Genomic DNA, 14536 nt, shown 5'->3' on the forward strand with positions numbered 1-14536 from the left:
ACAATATCTCAAAGTAGCTTGAGGGAATTTCATTAAGTTTAGCGTAAACCGTTCACTTGGGCTCAAGGTTTAATGATTGTAATTTGATGATCAGAGATCACTGGGACTCTATAAAGCAATTTTGTGCTTATAACTTCTAGATAGAATAAGCATATAATGATTAATTGACACATTTAAGTGAAAACTTCACTGCAACATCATGATACTCTGCAAAAAACAGACTTACTTCTCAGGATGAGCAGCAGATATGGCCTTGAACAGCAGCTAGGAGAGTTAATGGGGCATAAAAATCCCCAAAAGTGTTTTAAGTCTTCTCTCTTCTTAACCTACGCCCGACTACAGGTGCAAGATGGGACACTCAGACTGGAGTGATAACTGAGGCACGTTTAAAGGACCTGACCCCAGCCATGCCTGTTATCTCAGTTCGAGCTGTACCCAGTGACCGTCAGGAAACCAGGAATATCTACGAGTGTCCCCTCTACAAGACCAAGATCAGAGGACCCACGTATGTTTGGACTTTCAGTCTAAAAACCAGGGAGCGACCTGCCAAATGGGTCCTGGCCGGAGTGGCTCTTCTACTCAGTGTGTGAAAAGTGTAAGAGTTCTCAGTGAAGATGCAGTGTGTCCTCAGTGCTCCTGATGTCCCTTTTGAACTTATTAGTAGCGCAAAATGACTGGAATATAATAAGATTTCTTTTCTTTTTATTGAAAAATGATAAAATGTACAGAGAAAAATGCCAATACTTCACACACTAGATCACAGTTAGAACTGAAAGTCAAAGCATGTTTGGAACAAATCAAATCTATAAACTACAAGATACTCTATAAGCAGGAGAAGAAAAAAAAAGAAAACAAAGACAGTGCTGCCTCATTAGAGCGGCGTTCAAGTGTCTTGTTTTGTTACACTTGTACCTCTTACAGTATGTTATGCATCAGTTTTAATAGCACATTAAATTACACAGGTGAAGCCAATCTGACAACATGACAGTACAACCTCAAACTGCCTTTTCCTTCCTTCCCTCTTCACAGTACACGTGGGTGTAGTATTCGTCCATTTAATTAAAAAACAAATTAACAAAAAATGTGTGTATACCAGCTCTTTTTTAACAGGAGATCGCACATACTGTAGCTCAGATACTGCATGTGCTTACAAGTCAAAATCTTTCTAGTTTGGCCTCGGTGTGTATTTCTGTGTGTGTTTTCTGTGCGTGTTTCTGCTAAGGTGTCATCTAATCACTGTCAGACCAGTCGAGCTCCATCATGTCCATGGCTGCTGTTGCCATGTTGATCTTGGTTCCGTGCCGCACGCTGCAGCTCTTAACAGAGTTCTGATTAGACGATGCCCGCATGCTCACCTGCACCCCAGAGTGACCGACGACACCCACTTCACCCCTAATCTTTTGGCTGATGGCCTCGCTGACGTCTCCTCTCACATCCTGGACTACAACTCCCATGTCACTCCTGCGACCCCTGACCCCCAGCTCACTTCTGACGCCGTGACCAATGACTTTCATCACTCCCAGGTTGCCCATGTTCATGTCCATGTCACCCAGTCTCTCCATCTCCCCCATCTCATCCATATCTAAAGACAGCATGTCCCCAAAGCCCCCCATGCTCCCATGGAGACCTTTGAACATGGTTGGGAGCCTCCCTCCTTCGAGACCACCCTCCATCCCTCTCTCTTCCAGCGCGTCGCCGAGTTTTTCTATCTCCCATCCTCCCTCTATATCCCTCTCTCCTTCCGCCTCCCCAAATCCCCCCGAGTACCCTCGGACAATAGTAGTCACCCTGCTTCTTTGCATTCCTCCCCTCTCCCTGTCCCCTTCCTCCCATGTCCTCTCCTCCCTTTCCACTACGCCACCGGGGAAACTCCTGAGTGTCACCTGCACCCTTCCTCCCTCCAGACTCCCACTGTCATCTCTGTCTCTCTGTCCCCAGCTTTTCTCCTCTAGGGTACCCTCCTCTTCCTCGTCCTCCTCCCCTAACCTCCCCTGCAACCCTCGGAACATGGCGTGCAGCCTCGTGCTGTCGAGCGAGCCCATCCCTCTCTCCAGCACCGCACTGCTCCCCCTCTCTGTGTCTCCGTTGCTTAGTGTGCGAAGGAGAGAGCTGACACCAGCACTGCTGACCCCAGCGCTATTGGAGTCCTGAGAGTGTGAGCGGAAGAACGAGCCCGAGGAGCTGATGGACATCGGTGTGAAGAACTGGTAGAGACAAGGGCAAGATTAAGAAAAAGGTATCAGTTAATTTTGTTTATGGCAGTTTGAGATAAATTATATACAGGCAAGTTTTGCGTACCGGTGAGATGTTTGAGCGCTCCATGAGTAGGGAGGTGGGGCTAGGACTCATGTTGGACCTCTCCATTAGCCTCTCTTCCCACAGTCTGAGCCTCCTCTCTCTCTCCTCTAGCTCCTTCTCCTTGGAGTAAAGTTCCCTCTCTAGCTTCCGGAGGCGCTCTAATGTTGACTCAATTTCACACCTAAAGTATTTGTACATATGAAAACATTAGTGGTCAGTGATTAACTCCAGATTTTAAAGGAGAAATGACTATATTCAGAATGAGAATATAATAATTAATATGTAGTCTGCTAAAAACAGCTACTAGTGCATCTAAAAAACTGTATATAATATGAATTATGAATTATGAATAATATGAATAATATAATATGAAAATAATATATGAAAAAAAGGTTTTATTTTTAATTTATGTCATATATCATATATTCAATACACATAAAGTGAATTATTTGAAATCTTTTTGTTTTAACATTGATGCTAATGACTTACAGGTCATGAAAATCAGAAATCCAGTACCCCAGATTATTTGAATGCTTTCATTTTAAGTAAATTGCTATACCAACTCTCGATCTAGTTCAGTACACACAACTACAATCATAGAGATGACTGCTGACTTGGCAGTCGTTCGTATGATGGTCACTGACACTTTCCACAAAGAGGGTAAGAAGGCGTTTGCTGAAAAGCCTGGCCTTTCAGAGTGTTGTATCAAAGCTTATTAATTGGATTAACTGGAAGGGAACATTGTAGTAGGAAAAGGTGCACATGCAACACGAATGATCGCACCCTTTAAAAAATTGTCAAAAACTTAAGAAAGATTCAGAGTGAGTGGACTGATCCTGGTTTCTGTGCATCCAAAGCCACCACGCACAGAGGTCTCCAGGAAAGGAGAGACAACACCAAAAGAGTCTTAACTGGGCTAAGAACAAAAAGAACTCGGTGAAAATCCTCTTTTCAGATGAAATTCAATTTTGCATTTTAGTTGGACATCATGTTCCTAGAGTCTGTCAGAAGAGCGGAGAGGAGCCAAGAATCCAAGGTGTTTGAAGTAGTCTTTGACGATTTGGGGCGCCATGTCATCTGCTGGTGTCGGTGATGTTGTTTGGTCCACCATGTTAGTCCAAAGTCAACATGAGACAATCAGAAAGAGATTTTAGAGCACTTCATGCGTCCACCTGCTGACAAACTTTGTGGAGACAGCGGTTCGTTTCCAGAAGGACCTCTAGCAGCACGCAGCCATAGTGCCAAAACTACGACTGAATGGTTTGCTGACCGTGTTATTACGGTGTTATTATTACTGTTATTGTTTGTGACCGGCCAACTTGTCTGGCCTGAACCTCATCAAGCACCTGGAATATTGGAAAAAGGAAGTCAAGAAACACCAGACCCAAAAATACAAACAGCAACCTGGGCCTCAATAACACCACAGCAGAGCCAACACTTGATTGAATCCGTGCTAAGACACTAATGCAAAATTGAGGGCATAAATAAGCATATTATTCAAAAGCTGGTCATTTCTGTATCGTAAACTTCATTATAGTTAATATTTTAATGATTTAAGATACTGGATTTGTGATTTTCATAAGCTGCAGGACATTTTTCACTTCATGTATATTGAATATGCAAAATGTGAAAGTTTACCTTTGAATTTAAATTCAACATTTTTTGAATTTTGCAATGACCTCTGAGGCATACTCACTGGAATTTCTCATTTCTTTCATGAATTTTATTTCACATTCACTTGATACTTTCATTTTTTATAACATTAAAATATTTTTATGTTCATGAGGAAGTAGTTTGCAGTTGTGAGTAGTTAACTTTTTACAGCAGATGCAGTACTCTCCACTGCCACAAGAGGTCACTATTGGATTGGCTGTCGATGAGCCTGCATTCACAAACACAATCATCTCTCACGGCAACTAAATATAGACATGTGCAGAGTCATACCTCCTCCCGTTTTCCTTCCATACTTCCCCTTTCATTCATCCCACCCCTTCACCTCCTTCACTCGCTCTCTCCTCCCTGCTTGTCCAAGTTTTTCCACCCATACCTAAAACTTCACTCAGAATTGATTGCCTTCCTGTACTCATGTTAAATATGCACAGAATGTTGCACCTTCTCTCCTCCTGCTGTTCCATTGGCCACCTCTCTCTCCCTTTTTCCCTGCACCCCCCAACCTCCCCTCATCTGTCCACTCTTGTTTTCCTCTATCCTTGCTGTTTGTGTCTCGCTCAGTGTTTTAGATTTCACACTCACACAATACATTTCTGTTCCTCCCTGAACCTCTCCTCCTCCTCCTCTTCAACTCTTCAGTTTGATTTCTCCTCAACCACCCCACACCACCTCCAACCCCACCCCTTGTCTCTTTCTCCCCATGTCGGAGTGAGGGCAGAGTGGAGGAGTAGAGGAATCTCTTCCATGGCTACTTTCCAGTGAGCTTAATATAGACTGAAGTAGAGTACAGGGTCACACATTCAGCTTCTCCCTTGAGCTTCAGTGTCCACACAGTTGTGTATGTATACATGTATGTGAGCAAGCGTACATGCTGATGCGTGTGTGGATTTGTGATCTACCGTGTGCACAGGCATTCAAGAGGGTGGATTTGTCAGCCTCATAAGAAAACAACACTTTATAGCATGCACTTAAAGACGTCAGGAGATCCCTCTGACACAATGCAGTTACACTCTTCTTTTGGATGTCTACAAGACTGTGTTTTTTGTGTGTGTACCTCCACTGGTCCTTGTTGTGTAGGAAGGAGTTACACTGGTCCGGTAGCCTGCTATCGTTAGCCATGGTCTCCAGGGTTGCCAGCACCTGCTTAAACTGTGGACGCTCCTGTAAATACATTTGTACACACAGGATATGATCGTGTATCTTTGAAAGCATTCGGTGCGCTATATGAAACTTTTTCCGCACATCAATCACTGTGTCCTGAGTCAGTTTAGCTTACCTTTGGCTCTGCTTGCCAACATTTTCTCATCAGCTCTGCAAAACTTGCTGGACAGCTGGTGGGAATGGTCAGCCTCTGGATAGCCAAACACAATAACACAGACACATATAAAAATAATTACTATACTTAACTCACCAGAGTGTTTTCATTTAGTCAACCATCCATTCATGCAAATAGCTGTCTGGTAATCAGGTCAAAGTGACCGCAAAACACACACTTTTGGCCCAAACTCGAGATTTTTTACACTAATTATCATGAAACTTTACACAGTTGTATAATAGAGGAAAATAATGAAGTGATCACATTTTTTATCATAATGTTGTGCAAAAACACTTTTTGGATATAAACTACAAAAAAAAATCTAGGCAAACAAACTAGGCAAACAAAATTGAATAAGTTTCCCAAGCAGCCAACCCGTTTGACTACTTCAACGTCAACAACTTCAACGTCAACAACTTCAGAATGAGAGTCTGCAGCCTTATATTTGGCTCTGTGAGCATGTACAAAAGGATGGAGCTTTGCAATTTGATGCCTTCCCCATAATGACAATGCATGGTAATAACAGCATGTTAGGATGCTTCCCTTTGCTAAGTAGAAATGCACAGCATTTAACCAAAAGCTGATCTGATCTGTGTGATCTGAAGTGATATCAGAATTGGCATTAAATTTCATTCTAAATCAAGTCAGAAAAATAGCTTTCAAACACCAGAGACTTTGCAGATCTTGTCTCTGTTCCTAATTCTTTTTACTCCAACACTCTGCCAAAACTTTACTGTATTATTCCTCTTTAAAGACCTCCACCTGCTCCTTTGACATAATAAAGTAAACTCTGGGAACCATTAGCCCTCAGCCTTTAACCAGCATTGTTCACCCTTCCTTCAAATGTGCAATAGTCCTGCCTCTTCTGAAAACCAGAAAATGGCATTTTAGAAAAATCCCACTAGGTAACAGACTAAAGTGTAACCTTTTCCACTTCGTCATCCTCAATCTCTTATATACTTTTACTGCTCCAGTGTTCTGCAGTTTCCTGTTGAGTAGCATTATTCAGAAAATGCAGAAAATATTTCCTTTAACTTTTATGTGGATGACACAGATTTGGAGTAACTTTAACAAACTTGGCTCTGGTGGTTGTAGAATTCAATTTAGAATCCTGTCATTTGGCTACTATGTGTTAAATGGTGTCGCTTGTTTCTCCATATTATACACTGAGAAATTAGAAATTGTTTAAATAAAGAATATACCAAGATCCAGGACTAAGTGCTCGGGGGAAGAGACTGTGCCAAAACTTTCACCCTTATACTGACATTTTCAGCACAGCTGAAATGAGTAATGAGTGAACAGAGATGTCTTAACTTTAGCAGAAAACTGTGTGTATTATGTTGAAAAAGCCAAAAAGCTGACCAAGGAAAAACGTGTTTATAGGTTCACAATATTAGGTTTATAATTCCAAGTTTCAGCAAATTACAATCCATCACAATGTTTATGAGCTAAATGGTGGGGGAGGGGGTCCATGTATATCTTTCTTTTGTACTGTGTAAATTGCAGTTACAAAACCAATCCCTTTGAACATCATAGGCCCAGACATCTCCATAGTACAATGCGGTAAATGGAAACAGTTTCCCTGGGGATTAATCCTAAAATATCACCAACTCAGAGTGGAGAGAGGGTGAACTGAAGGGTCAGGAAGAGAGGTGTAGCAATGGAAAGGGAAAATCAGATGGAGACTGGGAAAGAGGAAGAGAGAGAGTTATTTAGGGAGAGTATTTGGAGACGAGCCAGCAGCTACGAAGGAATCATGTTCTCTGTGTTGTTTTGTTGAGTATGTGTGTGTGGGGGGGGGTGTGTGTGCGTGTGTGTGTGTGCGTGTGTGTGGGGGGGGTGTTTGCATGTGTGTGGGGGTGTGTGTTTCTCTTACAGGGGCTTCGGTCACTTTAGTAACTGAAACACAGATGCAGCATACCCATCATCCCCTACCACTCATAAACCCAAAGAATCGACCCTCCTACCGCTGCAGTCTTCTCTTATTTTCCCCCCTCTCTCTCTTTTACTCTGTCTGCCTCTCTCACTCGTAAAGGCTTTAACCAGGGGGAGTCTGGCCAAGCTCCACTGCTGTGTATCCAGGCCTTACAAGAGCAGAGAACTGACATCAGGCCTAAAAATACTCTGCCTTAGCCTCACCAGCTCACAGTGGAAACCATGAGAGCATCACATTGTGCCTCCAGTTGCTTCAAACTCTGGTGGGTCTAAATGCTTTCAGTATGTTCAAAAAAAGTGCACATGTATGTACGTGTAGGTTACCTCTTGCTTTTCCACCACCAGCCATGCGACCTGCAGCCCTTCGAAACCTTTGAATGGAACCTCCCGAGTCAGCATCTCCCATAGCACCTGGCCACAGAACAGACGGTGTTGGTTCGCTTAATGCAGTGAAACAGCGTACAGTCACTAGTGACAACAACATGGCCTCAGTACTGTTGATACGTGAGGTGAGAAACTATTGGAAAGAGTAGAAAAACTGTTAGTGTTCAGGCCAGTATGCTCTACTTAAGTTTTACAGTTTTTTCTGCATTATTTTAATCTGACCTTTGAATTTGCCAGAAATGTTTATGTTATCACCGGATTATTTGCAACGTTATCATGTTACCATTCACCCAAACCTCTTAGCTACTACTCCATTTAGCCGTGACTCATTGTTTTAGAGGACATCCCAATCTTTTATCTATACTACTAGCTACAGCTGCAAATGGTATAACTTAATAACCATGCTTTAAGTTAGTACTGTGCAAAAGTCTCGAAAGTCCATAAAGTCAGGCTTTCATGTAATTTTGGAGCAATAGTTCTTCAGGCTGTCTAAAGATCTTTCAGAGTTTTTCTTTGGCTACTTTTCCCTTTTCATTAATTTTCAATCCATTCCTTGTACCTGATCGTTCTCAGATACATTTTTTTGGTTGGTTGGTTAAGCCTCTTAATGCTGACCTATGAATTATTCGTAAAACAGGTATCAAACTCAAGGGATGAACCAGCACACATAACAACAGGGCAAAGAACCAATTTTAAATAGTATCTTCAGCGTCTTTGTTACTAACACCCTGTCACAAAAAAACACATAACTAAAGAAATTAGAATGTCTCGGTATAGTGTATATGTATCCTTTAAAAAAAACAAAAACATGTTGCAATACTGGACAAGTGGTGGACAAAGGAAGTAGTAGGCCTAAAAACTATCTACAGCAGATGAACAGTAACTAAAAGTCATGTCCTTAAAAAAAAGTTAAATTCAGCAAAGCCCTAAAACAGGATTTGAGAGGTATATCTGGCCCCTTCAGTTGATCCATCTGCTGTTCCTCCTCAGAAATGGACTCCGTGGAAGAGTGGCTGTCAAAAAGACATTGTAAAGGAAAAGAAGCAGTGAAAAAAGGCCAAGGTATGCCAAATTACACAAGAACTGGGATAAAAAACATGGGAATTGGGTCTTATGGAGTGATTAATCCACATTTGATATTTTGGGTTCCAACTGTATGTAGAGATTCGGTCAGCATAGAGGTACAACAGTGAGTATAAACATGTTTAACACACAGTGAAGTCTCTGTCATGGTTTGGGTTTTAGCCAGTGGGATCTTGTAAAAACTGATGGAATTATAACTGCAGAAAAGCACAGTCAGATTTTCACCCACCACACAATACCATCTGGAAAGTGTCTGCTTAGAAACGGTTTCATTTTTCAGTATGACAATGATCCCAAATATACTGCCAATGCAATAAAAGCATACCTGGTGGATAGAAAAACACACAGTGAAACACTATCAGTCATGGATTGTCCTCCCAAGAGCCCGGACCTCAACATTATTCAAGCTTTGTGGGATCATGTTGACAGGGAACAGAACAAAAGGCAGAAACAACTAAAGAAGAGCTTTGAATGTCCTTGAAGAAGCCTGGAGAACTATTCCTGAAGACTACTTAAAGAAATAACAAAAGAGCTGCCTGACAGAGTTCAGGCTGTGTTGAAGAATAAATGTGGCCATACCAAACATTGACTTTCAAGCTCATCATAACTCAGTTTCTGCCGGTACATACTCTATCAATAAATCACTGCACCCATTTCTCATTTTCCAAGAAAAAACAAAGAAGGAAAGAAATGAACTGGTTTGAGGCTTTTGCACAGTACTGCATTTCAGTTATTTATTCTCTTATTTATACTTATTTAACCACTTATCTAGTTTAATCATTTATGAGTCCCTCTCGGTGGTTTATTACTATCAATTAACTATTAACTTTACTGCTTAAACCTGCTCTGGTCTGCACATTTCTTTAATTAAATTGTAATTTCTGTTTCTTAGGATTAGTAGCGCTCATCCGTTAGCATGCCCCGTGACTACTGCAAAAGTACCCCCTGGGGTACTTCTACTCCTACTTGTAATTCACTAAATTACAGCACTAGCACTGACTGCTACTTCTTAGACTTTTTCCTGATCTTAAAATACTGATATTCCTACAGTACTGCCAACTCACCACACCATAGGAGTAAGTGTCACAGGTCTCAGAGACAGGCAGGCTCTGAATGACCTCTGGAGCCATCCAGGGAAAAGTGCCCACTACTGTCATATGGGTGGTATGGGAAAGAAACTTAGATGCTCCAAAGTCACAAATCTGAAATATCAACAGAAAAACGCTATTAAAAAGATGCACAAGATGTATGTCTTTTTTTTTTGTTGATAAATACATTATAGGTACAAACCTTAAGCACTTTATCTGCTGTCATTACCACTGAAAAACAGACCACATTATACAGTCCAGTTAATGGTGCACAACACTGAAAATACCTGACATTCAGGACTCGTGATTGGGCACATGGAACCAAAAGCAAGTTAGAAAAACTAATCAGAATGGGGTTTAAATTATGTGTTACCATTTCGGGACTTGAGGTCTCTGTGAATCACTTTGACTGGAGCTTCTGCATGCAGGTAATGCATCCCTATGAGGAAACCAATAATTAATAACGTTGTGTCAAAAAAAAAAAAACAACTACAGCACTTTGATTGGTTTTTGTGGAATTATCTAACAATACTCAATGTTTGGGTTTCAATTCCATTTGTTTTTGATCAGTTTCAGTTAATGCAGAAATCTATTAAATGAACTGACCTTAAAACGTTAAGTGAGACACGATCTTCAGCAAAAAATCAGCTAAAATAAGGGCAAAATACTAAAATGGTTTATAAAATTATATCAAAATAAATGTTTAAAGTTTTTATCTCTAAAAATGTGTGACAGACTTTATCACATATTAGGTGTGTTAGAGACTGTAGATCTTTACTCGTATATAACCTGTTATATCCATATCCAGTTTTTAATCATCTTTATTTTTCCTTATTACCCTTGGCTATCTGTATGGCCCATGTCATGATCTGCTTCATGTCCATCTCTTCACTCTGCTCACTGGCGAGGTACTCATACAGAGACCCTGCGCTAGCATATTCTGCAAGTACAGCACAGACAGACACAAACAATTTTCATTATGACAAACAACAAGAAAAATCATGCGCACCAATGCATCATGTAAAATGAGTCAACAAGTATACTGATTAACGGGGGGGGGGGGGGACAATTTTTATATTAGTCTGTCACTCTGAGTTTGACCTTTGACCTGAAAAACAATTACACACACACACATGTATACTTTTTTTTCATAAAGCAATAAAAAAAATCCTATTTTATTATTGGATGAATTCGTTTCTCTTTTTGTCACCCTAATAAAGCCAAACATTCAATCTAATAGTTACATTGCTAGTACCGCGTTGGATCTCAGAGCTGCCTTAATTCTTCATAGCATAAAACATATAAAGATTCCTTAGAGATTCTGGGCCATATTGACATGATGGCTTCATGCAGCTGCTAGAGATTAGCCGCAGAGTTATTCTGTGTTAAATCTATGCCGTAGGTACTTTGTAACTACAAATCCCTCTGAAACCCAACAATGTAACCTATGCCGTAAACTGATGTGCGCCTCTGTAGAAGTGTAGCTACACATCACATCGAACCTTCCGCCTCTTAAGTCAGAAGTCATCAACTATTTCCCGATCCAAACACTTCTTCACTTCCCAAACTCAAACAAACACCGTGGTATCACTGAGAGTTCAAAATGACCCAGATTATCTCATCTTCAATAAAATGAAACTTCAGATCAAACACAACACAAAAGCATGAATGTTGGTAACGGCATCATTTATTTATCTTCGTTATATTGTAGACTGGACAAAGATTCACCACAGAAATCTAAATCCAGTTCATCCTATAACCGTGTGCCTCGTTCACAGTGTGTCGTGGGGTTTAACTCAGAAATGGCTGCCTGGACCTTCCTCGTTCAAATGTCTAATATAATAATATTAATATGTAAATGTATTTAAAAATTAATTAATACCTAAATACCTGCCACACGCTATGCTTGGCTTATTTATTTACTGATGTCTTTATTTGTTAAATAATCAATTATTTCCTTATTTTTGTTAAAGTATCTTGAAAAGAGCCACAAGAGTTATTAGTAAGAAAAACTTTAGCTCTGCACCAGTGTAAAACAGAGCCTCCATTAATCTCATCAGCAACAACCACTATTTTAAATAATAAAGTCTACAGTAGTGTATATTACAGCATCTTCAAAACCATTCACTGCGATTTAAACAAGTGAAACAAACTTGGTACTGAAGTTATAGGTTACAATGTGTGAGAGCTACAGCCCACTGTTAAGCAGTGCACAAATCATACACAGTGAGAAGCTGCCTCAGATCATCGGAAACCTTCAACCTTCACATCCTGCCCTGACTTTTAAATCCAAAATATGTGAGAATTTTTCCATTTTGCTACTTAATGTCAGATCAAAGACAGAAAGTAGAGCACAAGCCTTTGTAGCCTCGTGAAAATAGAAATGAATGCCTGAATGTTTTCATCTGCACACAGAGACCAAAATGTGCTGATACCTGCTTTACTTTTGATATATTAGTAAGCATTAGGCATCAAGAAAGGTTGCTGGTGGTGTTTCAGTGCTTCATCTATACTATATAAACCCAGCCGGGATTACAACCACATCCAAACAGGCTGGTCTCAGTTACAAATGTCCTGCCAGGAATCACCGCAAGAACCAGTGTTCAAAGTATGTTCTGATATTTCACCATACACACATAAATACTTGCCAGCCATCAGAGCATGTGTTAACGCGTGTGTAACTTTCTCCACCTCGGATCAAATACGCACCAATTAAACCAATATACACACACACACGCATACACGTGCAGTTTTAGATGGCAGCACAGTGTGCCCCGACTGTATTCTGTAGCTTTTACGACTTACCTCAGACCTTGACCTGATAATGACTTCATACTAAGCATTGAAACTACACTGACAAAAACATCTGAAAGTGTATATGAATTTCAAAAACACACTCATACACACACTCCGAGTCTGACCTGTGACAATGCCATAGTTGGGAGATTCCAGCACGGCTCCATAAAACTGAATGATGTTCTTATGACTCAGTACACTGAGAATCTCAGCCTGGATGAGGGGTCAAGAAAAAGAGAAGTATGTAAGTAAGTATGATCACCGTCATTAACTTAAGTTTTACAGTACAGGACTCTTTTAATCTTTTAATAACTCTTTTAATAATCATTAATCACAGGATGTTAGGCTAACTTAAATGTTAAAACCAATTTTAAAGTTAATCCTGATTGCGTCTCCGGGATTCCTGAGCTTAGGTCGGAACTTATTCCATTCCACAAGTTATCCAAACAAAAACCCTCCACCCTGCAGCAGTAAACAGGCCATAAATCTGAAATAACATCTCGATCATCATCTTTGCATGTGTGGAATATGTAACTTTTGCCAAGCAACATAATAAACTAACAGTGAAATGGATTTACTTCAATCAAGCATTGAGCAAAATATTTTCTCTCTAAATATTATTTTTTTCCAAAGAGAGATTCATCATTCTGGGTTTACTCTCATCTATTGTTGTAAGGCTATCAGAGCAGGAAAACGATGCATGAAGGCTCCACATGAAGCTGCACTTCTCACATTATCCATCAACTTGTATTTACACATGAACTATGCAGACAGCTTTATGCATGCATGCCCACCCTCTGTGTATTTTTGTGTGTCAGAGAAGTCGCTCAACCGACAAAATTTCTTCCCTGTGTAATCACTGTGACACCACCTTTTATTTCTCTATAATGCATGTGTGCACTTGCTTTTATATTATATAAAATCTGACACTGTGAATGAATACACCCACAGCCCCCAACTTCAGTTTCCTGACACAGACCCATTAGCCTTTACCAGCCCGGGATCATTAACATGGAAGGAAATCATGCAGCCCGCCTCATACTCGTGGAGACTCACACCCAGGCCTGAACTGAAGTGAAGCCTCGAGGTACTACTCACCTCACCCTAACATACAATGGGAGGAACAGGGGAGTCCAGGCATAAATAAAACTGCTATATCTACAAAGAGTGGGAGGAGGAGGAGGGGGCATGAGAAGCGGTATGTTTAAGATAAACACATTTACAATGGCAGACAACAAGGGAGGGGGAGGTGGGGGAATGGGGGGGCTTTGGATCCAAATCTGGGTATTGAGTGGAAAGTAACCGTTTTTGAAGTTTTGAGCAGTAACGTCCCAAGAAGGAGAGAAAATACCTAATGACTACTGTAAATTATGTGTGTGATTGGTCTACGTCTGTGCGTGTCTCCACTTTACCTCTTTGTCGATCTTCAGAAGCTTCTTCACAGCCACTTCCTTGTCCTGGGATATCCAGAGAGCTCTGTAGACGCTCCCAAAGCTGCCTCCACCACAGTTCTCGTAGAAGAGCAAGTCCTCATGCTTTATCTGCACAAACGACGAGCCAGGGGACGACATGGCATACTGACTGACTCCCGCGCACTCAAACACACACACACATACACGCGCGCAGCAATAAAGTGTGACTGCCCAACTACCTAACCGCTATCCCGAAGGTATACAAGTCACGGATGAGCTGAGAGCAAGTGAAGGAGAACGACACAAAAGAGAAGTGAAGTAGTTTCCTCCGCAGGGCCAGAGTGGATGTTGTCGGTCAGCAGAGCAGATTGTCAGGGAGAAGAAACCAGAAAGGGCTGGAAAGAGAGAGCGAGAGAGAGAGACGTTTGCTCCCTGTGAGTGAGGAAAAGTCAACTGTCACTACCAGACAAGGTATTACATTGCCTGATAGTGGTGATCCAGTGTAACTACAACACAGAGCACACACACATACACACATACACAAGCTTGAAGAT

The 14536-nt window shown here is 41.0% G+C and overlaps 2 protein-coding genes across 2 annotated transcripts in view; one reads left to right on the forward strand and one right to left on the reverse strand.

Annotated features, from left to right (window-relative positions):
* Positions 1-1128, forward strand: part of dnah9l (dynein, axonemal, heavy polypeptide 9 like) — a 39130-nt gene extending 38002 nt beyond the window's left edge. Inside the window, exon 94 of the mRNA XM_087831331.1 lies at positions 343-1128. Within this exon, the coding sequence (XP_087687457.1) occupies positions 343-590 (248 nt within the window). The 3' untranslated portion in view covers positions 591-1128. The remainder of the gene's footprint in view (positions 1-342) is intronic.
* Positions 686-14459, reverse strand: LOC102781040 (uncharacterized). The gene is made up of 11 exons (XM_006786695.3): positions 13983-14459; positions 12696-12783; positions 10613-10714; positions 10148-10213; positions 9977-10005; positions 9751-9888; positions 7544-7630; positions 5246-5320; positions 5024-5130; positions 2299-2479; positions 686-2204 (listed from the first exon to the last, which is right to left on the reverse strand). Exons 1-11 carry the CDS (start codon positions 14139-14141, stop codon positions 1230-1232), a joined length of 2007 nt encoding a protein of 668 aa, XP_006786758.1. The 5' UTR covers positions 14142-14459; the 3' UTR covers positions 686-1229.
* Positions 14460-14536: the final 77 nt, after the last annotated feature.

The sequence above is a fragment of the Neolamprologus brichardi genome, chromosome 18 (genome assembly GCF_056152115.1).
Source record: "Neolamprologus brichardi isolate AB-2024 chromosome 18, ASM5615211v1, whole genome shotgun sequence".
NCBI lineage: Eukaryota > Metazoa > Chordata > Actinopteri > Cichliformes > Cichlidae > Neolamprologus > Neolamprologus brichardi.